The sequence below is a fragment of the Coturnix japonica genome, chromosome 17 (genome assembly GCF_001577835.2).
Source record: "Coturnix japonica isolate 7356 chromosome 17, Coturnix japonica 2.1, whole genome shotgun sequence".
NCBI lineage: Eukaryota > Metazoa > Chordata > Aves > Galliformes > Phasianidae > Coturnix > Coturnix japonica.
The window spans coordinates 7645806-7667747 of NC_029532.1; the positions used below are offsets into that span (position 1 = coordinate 7645806).

At 35.9% G+C, this 21942-nt stretch overlaps 1 protein-coding gene across 9 annotated transcripts in view; it reads right to left on the reverse strand.

Annotated features, from left to right (window-relative positions):
- DENND1A (DENN domain containing 1A) overlaps nucleotides 1-21942 on the reverse strand; it is a 191700-nt gene that overhangs the window by 162007 nt on the left and 7751 nt on the right. For all 9 annotated transcript variants that reach the window (XM_032448085.1, XM_032448086.1, XM_032448083.1 and 6 more), the window contains exon 3: nucleotides 901-944. In XM_032448085.1, coding sequence (XP_032303976.1) covers nucleotides 901-944 — 44 coding nt within the window. The remainder of the gene's footprint in view (nucleotides 1-900; nucleotides 945-21942) is intronic.

The window sequence follows — 21942 nt, forward strand, 5'->3', positions numbered from 1 at the left end:
AGCATTTGTTCTGGTGTTGATGATCTATCATGTCTAACAATTAAATGCATTAAACTAAACACCACAAGATTTTACTTTTCAGAAACCATAATTAAAGTGAAATGATCTGAAATAAAACAGCTCTTCTGACCTTAACGCAAAACCAAGACTCACAGATGAAACATTTATTGTTATATTAAAGACAGTTAAGAGTTATTTGAGCACTTCCCAATAATAAAAGGTGCAAGAAATCAGATTGCAGTCACAACCTAAAGATGGTAGTTACCCTGAACAACGACAAATAACAGCACAGGACCTCCAGCAGTACCCACAGACACCACAGTTATAATTCCCTCTGCCCAACCGCTAACCCATACCCCAATACACTGCTAATGAGACCCAGAAAAAACACAATGTAATTTGAAGTTGTTAATTCCAAAGTCAATCAGAGATCTGTATATAATCTAAACAATAAATATCTGTGCATTCTACCTGCACAGGCAGATTCAGACCATCTTTTTGAACCAGACTGCATGATGAGGCAAGAATTTTAGAAATGCACAGTAGTGCCAGGTGCCCTGTTAAACACAGCCATAAACCCTTCAGACAACGAAGTGAGGACTGTCAAACAAACTGCAGACTGTGACACCCAAAGGCAAAAACTGAAATTTGTTAATGACTTTTCCTTCCCATTCTCACGTTTGCCTGTAAAAGCAAGATTGTAAAACAATCTTACGAGATCCAAAATTCTTCCGTTTTCTACTTTAAATGTGAAAATATTTTCATCCTCTTTCCTCAATTACAGCTTCTTTTTCTTTCTAAGAATGCATTTATCTCTTTCAGTAAAAAGAGCAGCAATAATATGTTGTACAACCCTGAAATAAATTTTGTCATGTAAAAAATTAATTACGCATTCCAAACCTGGTCACTGTAGTCTTCTGGGAATTGCCTCCGCACCTCAGGATCTGTAAATAATTGACAGATAATATTAATTGGCTTTGGATTAGTGAGCAAGCAGAGAATCACACATTAATATTTGATCAGAAGATGATAGCAACCCTGGCAGGGGATCCAAGGAGGGCAGCTGAGGCTGCTATGTTGATAAGAGCAGGGAAGGACTTTTCAAGGCTCTCCCTTTACCCTCCTCCAGAAAGACAAAAAGTGTATATAAAGCATACACACACAAAATGCATTAAGTCATAAAAATCAGTGAACATACATATAGATGTATGGCTACAAGTCAATTTATATATTAATGATTTTATGAGACATCTTGGTGCTACAATGAATTTTAGTCTGTTACCTTGTGCACTTTGTTTCTGGAGGAAGTAAAAAAAAATAAAAAATAAAAATTGCTTCAAATTAGTGTTTATAGAAAAGGCTACAGTCCTTAGGAAAAAAAACAAACACACACATATTCATCTGGAATTTGAGAGAGCAAACCAATACCACCGGGTTAACAAACATTAGACGCTTCAGATTAGTGAGCACTCAGACTGATGCAATGTCCTTATTCCTTTGGATTGTCAGAAAAAAATATCCTGGTAACATTCCCTGAGAAGTTATGTTAAATTTAATTAGGGGTGTTCTTGAAACAACAAAATACCATGATTGAAATTATTTATATGACAACCTATTTAAAACAGCACTCTTCAAAGCCATTCATTTTTCAAAGGAATATGGCTAAGAAGGCCATAGTCCTTACTACAAAGGAATTTTTTAATTATTAAAAACAACAACAACCACCACCCATACAAAGATCATGTAACAATTCAGAATAAGAAGTGCACATAATGCACAGAAAAATCAACCAGGACACTACACAGTTTCTACCTATTGTACAAACTCCATTGGTTTGGGTACCCGCAGCTCAGCACAGGGCTAAACCCACCAGGTTCTTCACTCTTTATACAGTGTTTCCAGAAATGCTACGTAGGGAGGGATGTTGCATACACTAGTTCAATTACTGTTATACCACACTATCTAAGGCTTCCAGGGGAAGTGACTCACTTTTACAACACATGCACCTTTTACTGTTGTTATTGAGCACCACAACCCCAGGTTCCTCAGTGACAAAGCTTATTTTAGTTATGTTGCACAATTGAATTGCTAGCAGGTGCAAACATTTTGCTAAGGTGCAATCATTTTAAGTTAGCATTACAGCAAGACTGTACACTAATAGACAACCTTATAGCTTAATTTTTCCAGATATTTAGATGCTATACATATAATATACTGAATTTGATATATGTATAGAAGCAAATCCCTCTACATTAACAAACTGCAAAGCAAGAAATTGCCTTTTAAAGCCTTAGCCTGAAAATTCTTACATCTCTATGCAGGTTAAGTGCATTATGCTAAGTACGCAAACATATGAATGCAACTGATCTCTAATAAGTAACAATTTACAGGACAACACATTTTGTATTTCAGCAAAGCAAGCACCTTATTGGTAAGATGGAATGTTGCAACATCTACTTACAGAAACCTTGAGAGTGTGTACTGAGAACACTGTGTGGTGATGCACAACAAGCTGTACTGTTTTTAACATACATGAAAGCTTCCCATGTCAATCAACTGCATATATTAGAAGAAATCAAATAAATCCACAGTGCATGAAATTTAAGTTAATTTCTTGACCACAAATTTCAGTGGAAAAAACAGCAAAGTATACTGAGATGCACAACGTGCCTGGTGGAATCACTCCTGATAACCTCAGGTAATTTAGACATTGGAATATATGGCTTGGCTACAGTCTGCTTTTGATGATACATCTCATAACAGCATCCAAACAACGAGTCCACCGAATCTGGAGACCTACAGTTAAAGTCACCTTTAATTTACACCTGGCTACCACATTCTTGCACATCCGCATGTTTTTACAAGTACTGTATATTTTATACTGCATCCACTCTGTCATTTCAGCTTTTAAACGGTCAGAGAATGTTTACTAAACTTTCAGTATCTTCAAAATTCAGTATCTTGCAAAACAATGTACAATGGAAAGAGAGCACATTACATGTTGTTACAGCTTTCTTTGCTTTCTCTATTCTTCATTACTGATACAATCTTCAAATAAGAGGTATTTTCAACCCTGCTTAGATACAGTATAAAGTGAGACAGACAGACTTTATAAAATTAAATATCTATAAAACAAACAGGGCTGTTACTCAGTATGGTTGTTTCTCCTCTGGGGAAAAAAAAAGCACAAGTTCCCTAATTATCTATACCTGATTTAAACCACAATGGACACAATCTTCAAATTCTTCAAAACAGGGGTGAACAGGCATACAAACTGAAGAACACAGAGGGGTAGTATAACCCCCTTTAATAACCACCACTAAGCATCAGCAAAACACCCTTCACTACTCATGTACTCATGTTTTAACTATTTCCTAACTGACTGATAACTTTGCCTATCAGCCTAAACTAACATAAAATCCTTGAACATTTGGACTAACAGTAATTTGCTTTGCACGTTGCAGGCAGACAGAATTAGATGTAGCTTCACTGTATCTCCAGACAATAAGAAAACCCTTCACATCTCAAAATACATTGAATACTTACTAGAGGTTCATATTCTAAGACCCAACACAATTATGTTCAAACATGTTTCCTCTTTTGCACTCTGTGGGCAAAGTAAATACACGTAAAAAACTTCTTCCAAGCTCAGAGAAGTCTAATCCATTTGCAAACATCAGAGGAACTGATAGTCTGAAATCCTTCTAACCAACCCCTTCCATAGTCAATGAAGTGAAGAGCTTCAACACTTCCAGTCATCCACAATTAAGCATTAAAAGTGCAGCTTAGGTCAGCAAAAGGACACATTACAAACCAATGAACAAAGTGAAAGTTCATGTCAAGAAAAAAAAAAGTCATATGAATTATGGAACTGGTTCACAAGATGAACATCCCAAAAACTGAAACAAGTTGTGCCACAGGTTGAACTTCTGCACTGATGGTAACAATCATCTCATATTTTGTTTATCACATCTGATTTTTAAGTTTCACCTCACAAAAGACAAGAAGATTTCTATTTCTGCCATTAGCAACTATTGACAAAATATGGGTATTAACAGCATGCTGAAATATTACACTGGAAATTCCTAGGCTGTAACAAACGTAAAGCAGAACGTAAATAGTAATCCAAAAGGAAACTAAAATACACTGCCTTATTTGAAGCCTCCCCTCCTGTAGGGGTACAAGTGCAATGAAACGTAAAAAGGCAGATTTCAGAATAAAACTGCACTAAAAAAAGTCAGATTTATTTTATTGATAATGTTTATACTCATCTTTAGGAGCTTTTAATCCAAGGGCACGTTGTGAACTTCCCTGTTTCCTAAGTGACTTCATAGAAGTCAGAGTAGGTTCACTTACCAACCTCACAAACATCTTTGTAAACTCTTTTCCCAGAAGATACAGCTCCATGCAAAGCAGTTCCTGCCCATAAAATGCAGTCTGGCCAAAGACCTACAGATCCACTATCCTGTTAGGATACCCACAACAGATGCTCTCTTCTAAGGAGAAACAGTAAAAGAAACAAACAAACAGAACAGACCACACAGGTTTTTTTTGAAGCTGCTTCCTCTGTTGCTGCTTTTAAGATGAGTTTTTTAGGGAAACTACCAACAGAACAGCTGAGTCACTTCTCACATGAACAGTATGTGAAATTTCTGTCACTGAATATACTTCTCATTTTGAAAAGAGGGGAGAAAAGCCAATGCTGCTTTCCTGTGACAGAAGAGTAATATTTTCCTGCAACTGTCACAGCAGCATTTTGGTTTTGTACATGACAGGTATTTATGGACTATCAGTAAACAGACAGACCAAACCCATGGCTCCACACATCATGAACACATCGAGTTCATGAAGTTTCAGCATTCCAAAAGTCACCACAGCCTTACCCTACAGAACCACATTCAATGAAAAGCCAGGTACAGAAGTATACAGTCCGTGGCTAATTTGAGTATAATCCCATTGTTCAATTTCATGGCATTTAAGACGCTACCTTCCCGTCCTCAACAGGCGAAATGTTAATCCGTGCTGTAACCTGATTTAATTTTCCAGATGACAGGATGGGAATATGCTACAGTGGCATATTACTGTAACTATGGTGCCCTTTTACTCTCAACTTTTCATCAAAGATAAGATGAAGTGCTTTGCCTTTAAAAGAAGCATAATTAATTACTTTTTAAAATAGTGCATCTTGAATTGGTTTGCATTTGAAGAGGATGGAAACTACAGAACCAGGGAAGTTCTTCAAATAATCATCAGAAAATACTTCCCAAAGTTAAGCACACAAACTACAGCACACACTGCCTACTTCCTTGTGCAGAAAATTAAATAAGTCAATTTATTCCATAATGGCTACAAATCATTCAGATACAGTAAATTCAAGTTTATCACGCAGTGAGGATTGCTTCATTTTTCCTCCTAACTAAATGATTCGTTATACCTTTTTTTTTTTTTTTTTTTAAAGACCTTTACAGCTGTCCATTTTGTTGTGCTGCTAAAATGAAATGGAATTTCATTCAAAGCAACTTTAATTTCAACACCCACTAAACATGAAAAAGTAATTGAAACTTCTTTCCAAAGCTCTGCAGACTTCTTGATGTCCTACACTCAGAACAGCCAGACACTTGGACCTACCCCTAAACTGCTGCAAGCCTGGCATGGAGATAGCAGCTCAGGGTGGGAGAGAAAAGGGGAGGAGGAAAAAAAGGCGAATGGAGAAAACTAGAGTGGAGAAACTCAGACACATACACAAGCCAGTCAGACAAGAAGCCTCAGAACAAGTTCAGCAGGAAAACATCCATAAAGTGATATTTTCCTGAATATAAAGCCTCTATGACTTCAGTTTTTCTTGTTGAAGCACTCCTCACTCTGAAAGTGTAAGGTAAATAACCAAAGTATAAAAGAAAATTCTATAATAATCCCTTACAAACTATGTTAAAACAACAACAAAAATGCACACACAAGAACCATACTTAAAACACAAATACTGCCAGCATCACAATGAAGCTACCCCAAAATGTGAAGATACCAGCACGCATGACTGCACTGCATTTATGAGCTGGATGTCATATATCTTGTTTTCTCCTGGGAATACGTTTGCATAATTTTATTTTTTTTTTACACACAGACTGAATAGAAGAAAGCAAGGAAGAAAGTCTCTAGAAGAGCCAGTTTCAAATTTATGGCCATCTAGAGCTCATACCTTAGTCACATGTCACAGATAAAGATTGTCATTAGTTATCACACAAGAACCCAAGCTCAGTGGAAGAGCTCACTGACTGCATTTTCTCTGCAAATTCGTCGATTTTTTGACTGAAACAGCTCACACTTTCCCTGTGAAAGCTGCTCTTAAGTTTCAGCAACCCAGCCACATCAAATGAACCAACAACTCATCTTCTCGCATCTATTTAACAACCCACATAAATAAGTGTCAGAAGAGCTTTAACTTTAAACAGGAGTTTTCCACTGCTTCAAGCATCCAATCCAACTTTCCATCTATGAGCATCTTGATTAAACCTATTTTACAAACCCGTTAATATACTGAAATACTTTATGTGCAAGACAGAAACAACACTTGCTTCTCAGATAAAAATGCAGGAAAACATCCATTGCCTTGGGGCTTCATTAGTTTCTTCTTACCAAGTAACTGGCTGGGAGTTGCTGTCACATCAAGACACTATTCTGTCCCTACTGTCATTTAGCACCACACACACCTTTAATTACAGAAAGGTAGCAGACATTAAGAACAATTTATCCAGTCTCTTCTGCCATGGCTACAAGTTCAAAATAACCACTTCTTTTGTTTCGATCATTTGAAAAAATCAAAGCATCATGAAATAAGTAGGTGTTCAAGAATTTGGAAAAGAATCATGGTTAGGACTGATCTAAATGTTAATGTAAGCATAACCACAAAACCTGAAGCTAAAGAGTCAATTCAACTTATATTATTTAAACATTTTCTGTACATGAACTCCTTTGCCTCTCAAGAAACAAGTTCAGTTTCTCCCCTCCAGAGCATCAAGTTGTAAGGGAAACAGATCAAGAAGCAACGGACTGAAGAAAATGTGTCAGAGTCAAGATACGATAAATGATAAGTAAAAGGATATCAGTTACACATCAGACTAGTTATGATACTTCTATAAGACATCATGTCCAACTTCAACAACTACTGTTTAAAAACTTCTTAAATGCGATGGTGCCATCTTCAATTGAAAACAATTCTTTCAGTCACATATGTGAAAGAGCAGTGATGATAGGCAGTGCATCCTGTGCACAAAATACAGCTGGGAAATTACCTCTATACTGAATCCATAACTTCTTTTGCTACATGCATGTCAAAAAATCAGCATAAAGTCCATCATGTTATAGTACACATTAATTTCTCTTTGATTAACATTATAAAATGTAAGAACAAGGACAAATTAGGAGGTGTAAAATCACTCTGATGACCATAAAACTCAGAATTAATTATTTAAAAGAAAATCAGAAAGCTTTCAGCTTAGATAAATATTCTAACTGGTGATATTGACACAACAAAGCTAGAATTACAACAACTGGATGCATAAGGAAGCTCTAGAGCTAAAATAACATCATAGCTCAAATACAGAAGACAGAAGGGTATTTATTTGAAGTCTTGTTACATATTTGTACCATCTTTAATGGAGGTCATCATACCTTTAATATACATAGGTTAATTACTTTGGTAATACCTCAAGCCCACATTAAATTATGGTTGACATATTTTGAGTTTGCTTTACTACGCACTTAAGTGAACATTTCTCTTCATAACCAGCTGTCATGAACCCAGAAATTCAGTAGCACTGGAAATCCAAGCCAAACTCCAGGAGTCCAGGAAGGAGTCAATTTCAAATGAATTAAGCTTTTTCTTTCCCTTTTTTTGTTCCCCCTCCTGTAATTTTAGTCAAATTACACAGAAATTAAAATGTATAAAAATACCATTAGATAACATCCCAATTCAGTGTTCAAGAAACCACAAAGCCTCGCTTATGAAATAAAACACAAAGCATTTCAAAATGTTTTACAGACAATAATAATTATGGAAAAGTAACAATAGAAACTGTATAGAGGCACATCATTTAGGTAGGACTTTGTTTTGGGAAAAAAAGAAATCATTCATTTCTATTCAATGAGGATTATTTTTTCTTACAGCCTTTTCAGCACACTATAAATTTAAAGGAAATCTGCTCAGGCCATGAGCACTGAATTTGATTCTCTCCTGACGCTTTGCATTTATATTCTGAGGCAGCAGAGTTGCCTGGTGACAGCCTCTTCACTTCAACAACAGCTGGCAAGCACTCCTTGTCCTAAGAAATAGTTAACTAATATTTCATACTACAATTTCCACGTGGTGATATGGAAGTGCCAGCACCACCCAGGGCAGAATTTACAAGTTACAATTTTTCTTAACTCTCAGAAGCAATAAAGGAAGTAAAATAAACAGACCATCACACATAGCTGGCACACAGCAAACAAATCCAGCTAGTGCATCGTCAAGAGTTCAGTACAAGACACAAGTAGTGATTGTGTAAATCTGTCAGTTTAGCTTATGTTCCCCAGAATGCAAATTCTCAAGTTATGCAAGATAAGACCAAAACAACTGGAGTTTTGACATTTTTACAAGAAACAATCTTCCTCTTTAATAGTTAAAGGCGTGTATTTCAACATTGCTTAAGCACGTTGATCTACTTTCACAAGATTGTTTTTGCTGAATGGTCAAGCATACATAGGCCCAAAATGTATTTATTCATGTCAGCTGCTTAAAGCAAAAATATAAGATTTACATTTGTAAAGTGACAGTTTATAGCCAAAGTGATTCATACATAACAATGGCATGTTAATAAGCACTGTCATTCAATTAATTTTAAGATAAATTTTTGCATAATGTCACATTTCCTACTTTCCTGTGTCAGCCAGCTGATTTTTAATTCTCTCTGTTGCTTTGAAGAAGGCCGGGAATAACATTTCAATGCAATATTGCTTTTTAGGAATACTGTATTAAAAGAAACATACATAAAACCACAACATGGCCATCGCAATCAATCAACTACATTACAAAAAGCTTAAAGACTTTATTAATGAAAACAAACTGCATTTTCCTATGTACTTCCAGACCCTTCATTACCATAAAATTGTTTATAAACCTTAAAACATTTTCCAAACTGCATTATTTTCACCACATATTACAGAACACTTCTGCCATCATAAATTCTGATAGACACATTATTAGTCAAATACCACCTACCAGCACCGTATAAATATATTCACTGCCATACAGACCATCACATTTCAGATTTAATCTGAACCAACTGAAAAGGCACTGGGAACAAATGTGTTCTAGCCAACCATAAGCTCTTGAAGTGTTGTAATACAAAACAAACAAAAAAAATCCACAGTAAACCACAACTCAGCAGCAGTTGCATAATTGCCTAAACTACACAGAGAGTACCTTCTTTGTTAAACACGCAACAGTGAATACTGATTTCTAAGCCTCAAGCTATGTAACTCTACAATGCCTAAAACTCTGACCTTACTTTCATACTTTCAATATTGATAGTATCAAACCAGTTTCAGTTTCAAAGTTACCACGTGTTACTTCAGTAGAACACCTGCTCCCAATGACTCTGTTATGTTTTACTGATCTGCACAAATACCTTCTCTTATGGGAACCTCCTTGAAAAGCAATATAAGATCATATATAAAAGCTCTTCAAAACCATCCTGGGTTTTGAGAGCTTCAAAATTTCCATAATTACATTTCTGTTTATTTCAGAATGCTTCAGTTACTCAAATGGCATTGAAAAGATTCTATCAGCAATGAAATATTGCCACTAAAAAGTGGCAGAACATGATTTTTCAGGATAGATTTTTATGAAGAGCAATAATAGTATGGTTGTGGTTTCTACAAGAGTGTACATTCCCTTAGAGAGTCATGCTTAATCTTGTTACAATTACTGAAATCTAAATGACTTCAATTTTAAGGCAAGCAAGTCCACATATAAAAGTAGCAATAATCATCTTGTTTATACACTTAAGAACATAATCTCGTGCTCCTCAGTACTTAATTTCATATTTTTGTTTCAGCTTCAACTGCATAACACTCCTATCTCTACTGATCAGCCATATTAGCACTCTTCATTCTACAAAATGTTAATGAAAACTTGTAAGGGCCAGTAAACTGAAAAAGAGTTAAAAAACAGACTGGTCACAATGTGCATCAACAACAGGTACAGAACTGTATGTTGTGAAAGCCTACAAGCTAAAGCATTACACGAAAGGCTGTAAAAACAGGAAAAGCATTCAATACACTCTTATGAAAAACTTTCCGTAGAGTCAGGTGGGTTAATGATGGATGTTGAGCTTCTTGAACAGCATTCAAAATTTGGTGAAAAGGGTTGTATGGGAAGAGGTCGTGATTTGGAAAAACAGAAAAACACACCTCATCTACCTATTGACCAGAGGATAAAAGAAAAAAAGAAACTAAAAATGACTTCCCTCTTTTAGAGCAAAACTTCATAGAAGACAGCATCAAGCACTGGAGGACTGTGGGTATATGCACGCTTGCAGTATTGACATACTTTGTATGAGCAATGCTTACAGCAACTATTAACAGAGCTCACCTTATGCAGTGTCTGATGCTATGAGAAAAGACGGTTTCTAAGAAAGGAAGTTTAGCACATTTAAAGCATTACCAACAGCTGAAAGAGTTATTTGTTTTTATGTAAAAAGGAGCTTGCTGATATTCAGTACAACTAGACAGGAAACCTACCATATACCCCTAAAAAAATGTAGAATATTTTCATTACTGGAGAAAATGAAAGGCTATCAAAAGAATGCTTAACTGCAAAACAGAAGCGTGCAGTGAATCTGTAAAGATACTGGACACTTCCACGACACATGCTAGCACATATCCAGCCACCTACACACTGCTCTCTAGTTTTGAGGTCAAACATTCCATAGATCACATTATACTCATTTAATAACCAGCCCTGAAAATCAGGTACGTATAAAATTACCAATTTCATTTATTTCCCTTATCACAACCCTCGTCAGTTGTATTATATAAGAAAATCACATTTTAAGACTTTTTCAATAACTGCCAATTCTTCACAATCTGCCCATAGCAGCTCCACTGAAAATATCTTTCTTCTTCATTATGAATTTCAAAGGAAACCTAAAAATGTAACTTTAAACCCCTTCCACATTTTTGTCCCTACAGGTTTATCTACAAGGCAGCAAAGTGCATGCAGATGCCACTGACTTCCATTGTGCCACCACACAAATCTATTGAGCGTGACCAAGGAAAAGAGAAGTGTAACTTGTGAGTACAGGAGGCAGCACCACCAGATTCTCCCCTATCTGCACATCATAACTGATTTGCAGAAACAAACAGTATTACACAGGACAGGATGGAAAGATGTGCCCTGTAGACAAAAAGTCCTCAGATACAACTTCTCAGAATAACTCAGCTGATGGAGAACGTAAGAATGTTCAGAGACATTTTTCACAGCACTTGGTAGAAAAAACACTAAGTGGAAGCCTTGCATTATTGCACACAGCTGAACATTTAGCATGATAAGCAGAAAATGAGGAGGAGATTTTAAACAAATATTGAAATCGAGAAGTAAGCTGAAAACCACTGCAATATGCCCAATAGAGACAGCAGCTATTAACAGACAAATACACCTAAAATAAGAGTATAAACTCTTTTCTCATTACCTCAGACCACACCTAATCAGTCTTGCAAGCTCCTCACATCCTTGCTGCTACTTCTGCATTGTAATCAAGGGACTTCAGTCTGCTGATTGAAGAGAATCAACAGGTCACTTCTGAGAACTCTAAGTCCCATCAAACTGCTATTTGTCCTATATTTCATCAGTCATTACAGAGTAGAGAGCAATATTTCCAGTATATTCCTTCTTGAAAAGTAAACATACGTATCAGTAATTGCAATATCACAATTGCTTCACACCATTATTCCATAGTGGCTCTACTCCCCATTTCTTAAATGATATTTTTACTACAAACATATATGCTTAATTTTAAAAAAGGAAAGATTAAATAAAAAGCTACACACACAAGCACAACTCCTCTTAAAAAGGCTCAAAACACTGTATTTACATCTACGAGTATTCACCTTATTACTACAACCTTTATAACTGAGCTCAAGTTTGCTTCGAACAAAGCAGGGTTCTCAGCAACACAAGCACAAGAAAAAGCCCTGCATACAGTTAGTCTACAAAGAATTAACTGGATTAATTAGCAAGGGATTTGAGAAGCAGCTTGGAGCTAGAAAACCAAAACACTAAATTGTTTAAATACTTTGGCAATGGATCAAGGTTTCTAGGCAGCCCTATGCTCCATTCTCTCCTTATTTTTTTTTTCTTTTCTTTTCCTTTTTTTTAATTTTCCTCGGTGTTTTAACACATTTAACCTGACAAGGTACTTTTTCATGAGATATGAATGACACTGTCAAAATACTCAAAAAGAAGATGTGAATTAAAAAATGCCACAAGCTGTTAGCAATTCTGCCAACATATATGAGCCCAGGCAACACTAATTAAAAATCAATAGCTTGGGACATAAATAGCTCTTATCTCTGTTATACTATATCTCTAACATAATTCTTTCATAAAGAAAAAAGCCAATGTCTTTGCTATTATACTGACTGAATTGACCACAACAAAGCAACGAAATATGGCAAAAATGCTGAGCAAAGAAACACATAAGAGAGAGGGAGGACAGGAGTATGAATGAATGGAATGTTCCAACCTTGCACCATCATTAACACATAACTGGTTGGAAACAGCCACTCCACCAATATCTGAGAGTAAGTTACCAGGAAGAACACATCAGGTTTTCACTGCTAATACAATTCTATACAGAAATCCTGTATGCCAAGGAAATAATAGCACATTTCTCTGCTAGCTAGACCTTATTAACCATTTTTTTTTGTTGTTGTTGTTATATTTCTCAACTAAAGAATAAATTACTGTGCATTCTCTGATAATTACAAAATAAAGGTGAGAAAAAAAGAGAGACAGCAAATAGCATTCAGTCTCTTCTTCTGTAATAATACAACGTTCAAATTAACATCAGAAGGTACCTAAGCTAGAAGACATAAACTAAGCTGGGAGTTTAGGCCACCACTTTCGAAAGCTGTTTTCAAGCATCTGGCTTAAGGAGACTTGAAAGAATTAAACCTATTTTCTGATGAGACCATCTCAGATGCATCAAACTGGTGCATGCTTTGGGTCAGCCATACATAATTATGCAAATTTAGACTTCTGAACTGTTTCTACAGAGTAAACAAAAATCAAACCAAAACAGAAAGGTTAGATTTAGTTTTACGTTTCATCTAGTGAATCGTGAACTATTCAATTAGTTACTGATGATGGAAATATCATAGACCTCCATACTTGTCTAAATGAAGAATGGCATTAACCAGGCAAAAAACAATTTAGCAAAATATTGCCTTGAGTATAAAATAAAAAGGAAAAAAAAAAAAATATGTAAGACCTAAATACATATTGGTCAAGAAAATAAAACTTATGAGATGCCCATACAAAAAAACAGTGGAAAAACAGATAATATAACTGTAGCACTCCTAACACAAAGTTTACAGGACCACAAGACAAACATGATCTCTCAGGAACAGCTTATTGAAGCTATCTGTAAGAAAGAGCAGTAATGCTCAGCTACAGAAGACACGTTTGCTATACCTGCAGATGAACAGCAACACCACACACTTGGTAATGCTACAGTGGGCAGACAGCCACTCAGGAATTAACGTCTGGAACACATTAAGAAGTTGGGTTTATTAGAAAGCACTAAAAATGAGCCACATCTCCATTGGAGATAAAATTTTCAGAAATAAAGATCTGAGATACTAACATAAGGTGCATTAAAAAGAACGTGTCCAGCAGGTCGAGGGAGGTGATCCTCCCCCTTTACTCTGCCCTGGTAAGGCCTCATCTGGAGTACTGGGTCCAGTTCTGGGCTCCGCAGTACAAAAAAGACAGGGACCTCTTGGAAAGAGTCCAGCGGAGGGCCACAAAGATGGTGAAGGGACTGGAGCATCTCCCCTATGAAGAAACTGGATCTGTTTAGCCTTGAGAAAAGACAGCTGAGAGGGGATCTAATCCAGGTTTATAAATATCTGAGGTGTGGGGGCCTTAGTGGCGAGGCCAGTCTCTTCAGTGGTACATGGAGACAGGACAAGGGGAAATGGACATAAGCTGGAACATAGGAAGTTCTGCACGAACGCGTGCAAGCACTTCTTTACAGTGAGGGTGACAGAGCACTGGAACAGGCTGCCCAGGGGGTTGTGGAGTCTCCTTCTCTGGAGATATTCAAGTCCTGCTTGGACGCCTACCTGTGTGACCTGGTGTAGGGAACCTGTTTTGACAGGGGGGTTGGACTCGATCTCTAGAGGTCCCTTCCAACCCCTACAATTCTGTGATTCTGTAACATACACGTCAGACTCCACCTTAGTAAAATTACATGCCAAACAGAAACATAATGATAGGAATAATCAGATTAAATAAAAATGTATTTCCATTATGGCAATACAGTCATGAAATATGAGCCTTTCAAATCTTAAATGACAACACTAAGTCAATTGGATTTTAACTTCTATTAGATGAGTTTGGGGACATTCCTTTTTTTTTTTCTCCTCCCACTCCCTCGCTACAACTCCACTTTAAAGACAATGTAGTTTAATGACCAGAGTGCAGACCAAAAAAATCAAAGATCCCATTCACAATTTGCAGACACCAGGTGTGAAGACAGTAAAAAAGACAACCTCAACTGTCCACAAGAGCTTCCAGACTGTCCTACTTTCCAATGAGCTACAGTCAGAACCACATGCATACACGGGGCAATGGTGTCTAAGGGGGAAGGAAGGGGAGCAGAAATAGGAAGTTAATGCAGTACTGTTATACTCCACTTGGAAGGAGGTGGGTTTGTTTGTTTATTTAATTATTAATATTAGAACACAGAACCAGAGCTCATACTGTCCCCCTAAATTGAAAGACTGAAATTCCAGAGTTCCTCCAATGATGCTTCATCACAACATAAAAATACAAACCATTACTTCATTAACATTTCAATCACCTACTACATTGAAGGCTCAGGAAAACAAAAATTCAGAAGTTTTGTTACATCACCCTTCTCACCATTCTATCATTACTAATAAAACTGGTTATAAGATGGAGAAGTAACTTGCAGACTCTTTCAAAGGACATGATTTACATTTTTCCTCTGCAATGATGAAAATATCCTCCTAACATGCTGAACACATGTTAGATATTAACTGAAGATACTTCTACTATACACGTTATATATCTCTATCTGTACATAAGGCAAAAAGCAGAAGATATCTTTATGTCTTGGGATTACTTTTAGTATTCTAACATTGTTTATAATACTGGTACAAATACTGCCACCAATAAAGAAACAAACATTAAAAAGGTGTCCTTTAAGCTTTCCTTTAAGGCATCCACCGTAATGGCATAATTTGCTATGGACATCATTAAAATGTAAAGTTAATGAGGATTCAGCTGAAAACAGAAGAAATGTAACCTATTTTCAGGCAAAACTTCTAACGCTGCAATCAGAGGGAAAACCTCTTTGATGTCTCTTTGTCTCTTCTCATTAATTTTCTTTTCGTTAAAAAAAAAAAAAACAAAGGCTGTTTAAACTAAAAAACGCATAGAAGTTTAAACATGGCAATTATAGTCAAGCTGCAATGAGGTCGTTAGGTTTTTAAAACTTTGAGATAAACAAAATATGAATGTATGACTATTTTAAAAACAATATCAATACTCAGTTTTAATTGTTCATTTGAATCCACTGTATTCTAAGGGTTAAGTCTTTACATACAGAATTGATTCAGGATGGTTTACTGAAGGACCTAATCCCATATCCAGGGTAAAGTAAACAATCAAGAAATATACCAAAAATGAAGAGCACTATAACTGCTGCATTACTAGATATCACATTGGTATTTTAGAAGTAACAAGGCATACATCTTGCAGTCTCCAAGACAGGCAGCAAACTGAGATTCTGCTACTTTTTACCTCTACTGTTTGTCAAAATATGAAGTATTGAACCACTAACTAACTAACTCTATTTACTCACTAACTCGGATTTATTAATACTGCCTATGTATACACAAAGCTACACACTTCTGTTTTAGTATGTTAATTCTTCCCATCAGAAAATACTTCTAAAAGCTGTTCAGTTAAATAGCACTGACAGAATCCAAGACATACAGAAGAGCTATGTATTTTTAGTGAACAGTTAACTAGCAAACTTTCTGAAGCCATAATCAATATGATTTTTAATATTATTTATATATATATATATATATATTTGTATTTGATTTTATCAAAAACAAAGGTCAGATACAGAAAGTAAAAGCAAGAAACATGCAGGACAAACATTATCTTCAATGTATAATGACATCAATTACAACAGAGCAAGATAAACAGGTACTTATAGTATTTTTCCATCTACAAATATCATATTCAGATAAAATGAGGTAACTAATGTATTAGTCTGTGACAATTAGAAGTAAGAGTTTTAATGGATTTGTGGACATAGGTAATAGATCTATAAACAATTATATGCCCTATATGATCTATTTTTGTTTAATAGACTACTAGAATTAAACCAAGTAAATGACCTACAGACAAGTATCACATAAAACAAGAATCAAATACTACCATAGATACAAGTGGAGAGCAGCTTCAGAATTCTTAATAGAAGGAAAGCAGTCTCTTTGCTTATTGGTGAGGGTTGAGGTTTTTGTTGTTTAGGTTTTGTTTTTTAATGACATATTTTACCACCATTTGATCCTGCCCTTTACCACAGACTGGTTCTGGTCTGCTACCTCTTCAGTGTCAATTTCCATTCTGCTGTATCTCTTTCTCTTGTCCTATAATCTTTCCTTACTTGCCTGCACCATCCTACAGTCATTAACAAAAATATAAAGATCATGGTTTGAATAATATTAATTGAAATGTAAATCTTACAGATACATGAAGGATACCTGACTCTAATGCATAACTATATTGTGATACTCAATTAGCTGTTTTGTCTTCACAATTTAGTATCTGAATTTTTTTACTTACTTTTTAGAGCAATCATTTATTTAATTATGAGCCTTTGGAACAGAAGATCTCAAAAATAACTGAGTACCCTAGAGGTCAACTTGACATACCTGAAGAATTAATTATTTACTTCAGAGATAAAATTATATAAAACCCAATTCAAAAGAGGTAACATTGTTTATACTCCTAACTATGTAGTTTCAACATATTTCTCATATTTTCTCTTTAAATGAAGTAAAGATGGGATTCAGTAAATCCCAGTAGAATGCAAGGGGACTTGCTAGTTCAGTTCCCTTCAACAGAATATAAAATCACTGAATGAATTCAGTGTGTAGAAATACTGCTAAAAACACTCCCAACAAGGTTTTGTTTTGTTTCTTTTCTTTCCTTCTCTACACATGTAACAGCCAATGAAGTCTAGGACAGATCACGTATTTTGGCACAGTGAATATTATTTTGGCAATAGTTCTTCATTCCTGTTTTACTATGGTGCTCTTCCATCCAGATGATGATATTCATACAGGGTCCTATACAATTCTATGGTATTTGACTATCCGTGTCATGTATCCTTTGTTTTTACTAGTTTATCTTTCAAGTTAGAAAACATTATTTTCCATGTGGCCAGTAACAAAAGTTTAGAAAAATTACAAGCAACTAAGCAGGGGACAGAGGAGTGTGCACATCAGTCTCCTATGGAAGTACAAACAAATAAACAGTTCAGATTATATCCCATTCTGGATAACAGATTGCCATTATCAATTGTTTATTCTCAATCCTCTACCTGAGATTATCATCCTTAATCTCTTGTTCAGCTTTCTTGGTTCCTGTTTCAACTTCTGTGAAATAAGTTTTATCAGAAACAGCGCATAAAGGTGTAAAGCATGTAAAAGTTTTCTTTCCCCCCCAACAGACTGACCAGAAAAATAAAGGGCCACAGCAGGGCCCACTCTTTACTCATCAGCCACAAGTCAGGAGCACCCCATGGCATTCCTTCCTCCCTCCCCAATGAGAAAATTCAGCAGAGAGCAGGTAATGTACCTTTATCATGGACAAAGTGTACGTTAGCATATTAACTGAATATGATGCAGCGATTAAACCATCTTACCACTATTGTTCACAAACACTGCTATAGGGAAGTGAACCACACGCTGACCCTTAACTATGAATCAGTGCACAATAGCATTTTATACAGAAAACTGTGCTATTCTCTGATAGCACAAAAGATCAGAGCTTTTGTTTGTTTGTGTTCTTTAACATACAACCATGGCTGAACCAAAAAGTAGTCTTGGATTGAAAAAAGAACCATCACATTAAAGAGGAGCAGGTCAGTAGTGCCTAGAGCACTCAAAAAGAATAAGTAACAATAATGGACCTGGATCATCTCTGCTTCACCGAATTTACTTTCCTTGTCTGTTAAACTCATTCTCTGGGTAGAATTACTGGCCCATGTATCAGCAGACTAAGTGTGGACACTGCTTACAACATCAGTAGGAAAAAAAAAGTCCCTACTCTTAACCTACAGGGAGTCTTCTTTAAAGTCATTATTTCTTATTTCTTTTCCATCTGAATGACACTCTAATTAAAGTCTTTGTTCTGCACAAGTTACAGAAACATCTATACTGAGATTAACAGCTGATTTCAGATGCACTAAGCAGAAGTTAACACTCCTTAATGAGATTACCTGTTGTGATTAAATAAGGACAAACAAAAACAAACCACCTTGGAAATTTCTGTGACTGAGTATGAACTATAGTTAAAATTACTCCTTTAATTTAAGTCAACACCTCCATAACAACAACTTTTTGACTCTATTCAACGTATAATCTGTTTGCAGTTATTGGGATAACAGCTTTACTCTTAAAGGAGCACATTAACAGAGTTAATTGCAACAAGCACTGTGTCAAATTCTTAAATACTTCAAATGCTGAAATATCGAATGCTTCAGTAGCATTTGGTATCTAAATTGAAACTCACAAGAACTCTTTAAAAAGAACCACTCGAAGTCCTCTATAAATTCAAGGAAAATGCAAATACAGCCAGTGAATGAAAATTTTTTGTTAAAACCATTTCAAAAAAGCTCCCTAAAAAAGTTTCAGTTTAGCAGTTAATTTCAACCTGCAGTTAAAAAGGCACTAGCTGTCAGTCAGTTTTCTCACCCAACTCTATCATGAAAAGAAAAACTGACAGATCACAGGAGCTCGCCTTTGTAAACCAATTCAGGAACTTTCATGCTTCTTATTTGTTAGGTTAAAGGTTAAATTGCTGACCTCTGCCCTCCTGCTTAGCAGCCTTTCCCTTTTTCTGTAAAGCTTTATTTTGGGGCTGTATTTACATGGATTAGTCTCTTTTCACGCTAAGAAGGAATCTGTTCACAGCCAAAGCCTTAGTTCTGGTTGTACAAAAAGCAGTCACAATTATTCAGCAGCAGACAATGACCATATTGTGGATTTACAAAAAAACCACCTCAGCCATGGCCAGCTCTGTCCTTGCTGCACAAAACAATAGAAGAAAAATCTTATCAAGCATTCAAGAGAAAGCAAACAAAGCAGGCCCACTGTGAACTTGATGAAGATGTCAAGCTCCTTTAAAAAAAATATAAATCAACAAAAGAGTTTAAAGTCTTGTGAGTAAGACTTTCTGTGCAGAATTTTTCTCTCTAGTTAAACAGTGCCAGCAGCACCAATATAGCACAGACTAGTAAATACTTGAAATAGAAAAGACTGTAGACAGAAGCAGTTAAAGCACAATGCTAAAAGAACAGATCTCTTCCCACAAAGTAAATTAGAGAAATGGAAGAACATTCGTGATTATAGTTAGCTTTTTGCTTTTTATTACAAACAGCAATATGAGCTAAGAACGTACCTCAGAAATGTTTCAAGTAAAATGTATGAAGACTTGCAGTATGACAAATTCTAAGATGCTTTATAAAGTGAATTGAGTTACATATTTGATTTATACTGTAGAACTCAAATTGGGAACTGCTTTTGAACAAAATAGTTCAGACAGTTCTACTTACTTGATCTGGTTTCTCCAGTCTTAGTATGTTCTTTGTGAATGTCTTCCACCTTGTTGGCACTTAGAAGTGATCAAGTGGAAACAGAAAAACGAAGTAGCAGCTCAGGAGAATCAGCATTCCCAAATGCTTAGATTTAGTTATTTTTCCATTCACATCAAACAAAGTTTGACACGGTACCATAAAAGCAGGACAGGAAAACTTGTGGTACCCAAATTACAGCAGATGTTCAACTCAAAGCCTTTTTGCCAGAAAGGGGTACGTATTTTGCATTTCCCTTGTTACTTATTTAATGTAATGTTTTTCCCAATACATAACAGAAAGATTTCAAGCACAAAACGTTATCACTTTACAAAATCAAGGTTGCTCTAGAGGTGCATGGGTAAGATTTACAAACTTCTGAATTACTAGCTCTTAACCTTACTCAAGTAACTTTGTTTATGTTCAAGAAAATACACCAATTTTAGTAGGTACTGATGTATTACCTAAAATTACAACCTACAACAAAGAGAATAGGATAAGGGGCAGCAGTTGGTGCACTCCACAGAGGCAAAAGCCTGCTAGTTCTCTCTACCTGAAAAAGCCCTATCATGGAAACCACAGGGACAACTGTAGAACACTTTCAGAGCCCAAGTACATCATGATATCTCCCAGTAGAGTGAAGGACTTCGATAAATTTCAGTTATAACATTTGTGATCTACCGAGGGGGAGGGGAGAAGAAGGAAGAGCTATTACCACACTAGGCTAGAACATGAAAAGTAAAGAAGGAAGTACTTAAACTACTCACAAGCTTCTAGTAGGAACAAGATTAGTAGTACATGCTACTCTCCGAGCCAATTCAAATGCAAATTCCATCCTTTCTCTCAAACAATGATAAACTCCCTCGGAGTTAATAGTTTCCTTCTAAGACTCATCTCCCTTTTCAACTTAGTGGTATGTTTTCAAGAAAAGAAAGAAGCACATGGTGAGTCTACAGCAAGACCTTTTAAATTCTGTCATAAAAGAAGTTGTATAAACTACATTTCCTTTACTAATCCAGTGAACATTTGTTAAACTCTAACACACTTATACTGTGTCCACGCTATCACATTTAGGCTTCTAACTTAACATGATTTAAAAAAAAAAAAAAAAAAAAAAAGAAAGAAAGAAATCCTTTAGCTGTACTAGACCATTTCAGCTTTTTCCTTGAACACACAGCAAGAATTTATGCTACACTCACAAAAAGATGAAAGATGAGGTCCTTGGAGAGAAAGGCCTTTTGGCACACTACATGGCAAAGCTACAGCTTTGACACACTTTTATAAAGTCTGCTTTGGCGAGAACACAAAAACCCTATACAAAAGCATGCTATGTCCTCCCAGATAGGGGTTGTGGGGGGAGTGCCTTTCTCTTATGAGCATTTACTTTCAAATTTTCATACTTTAGAGACTATTCTGATCTGTTACTTTAGACTAACAAATTCTTTTTCTGCACCAACAGTTTGACAGTTATGTTCCAATTCTCCTTACAGCCCATTCAAACAAGAGAGAACCTTTGGCTCAGGTCCAGCAAAATCCTCAAATTTGTCACACATTTCTGATGAATCATGTGCACCAGTTTTAAGATCATAAAGTGCTTTGAGAAGTGAAAGCAAGTAGTTAGTACAGTTTTGGTTTCTTTAGATAAGTATTTAAACCAAAGCTGCTATTCATTTCTTTCTACTAGTGCATCTCGAAAGTTTGGTGGAAAAAAGTATTTTAGCAGAGGTTCAAAAATAACAAATGCAGTTCCAGGGTAACACAGTCATAAGCACACACTATGTCA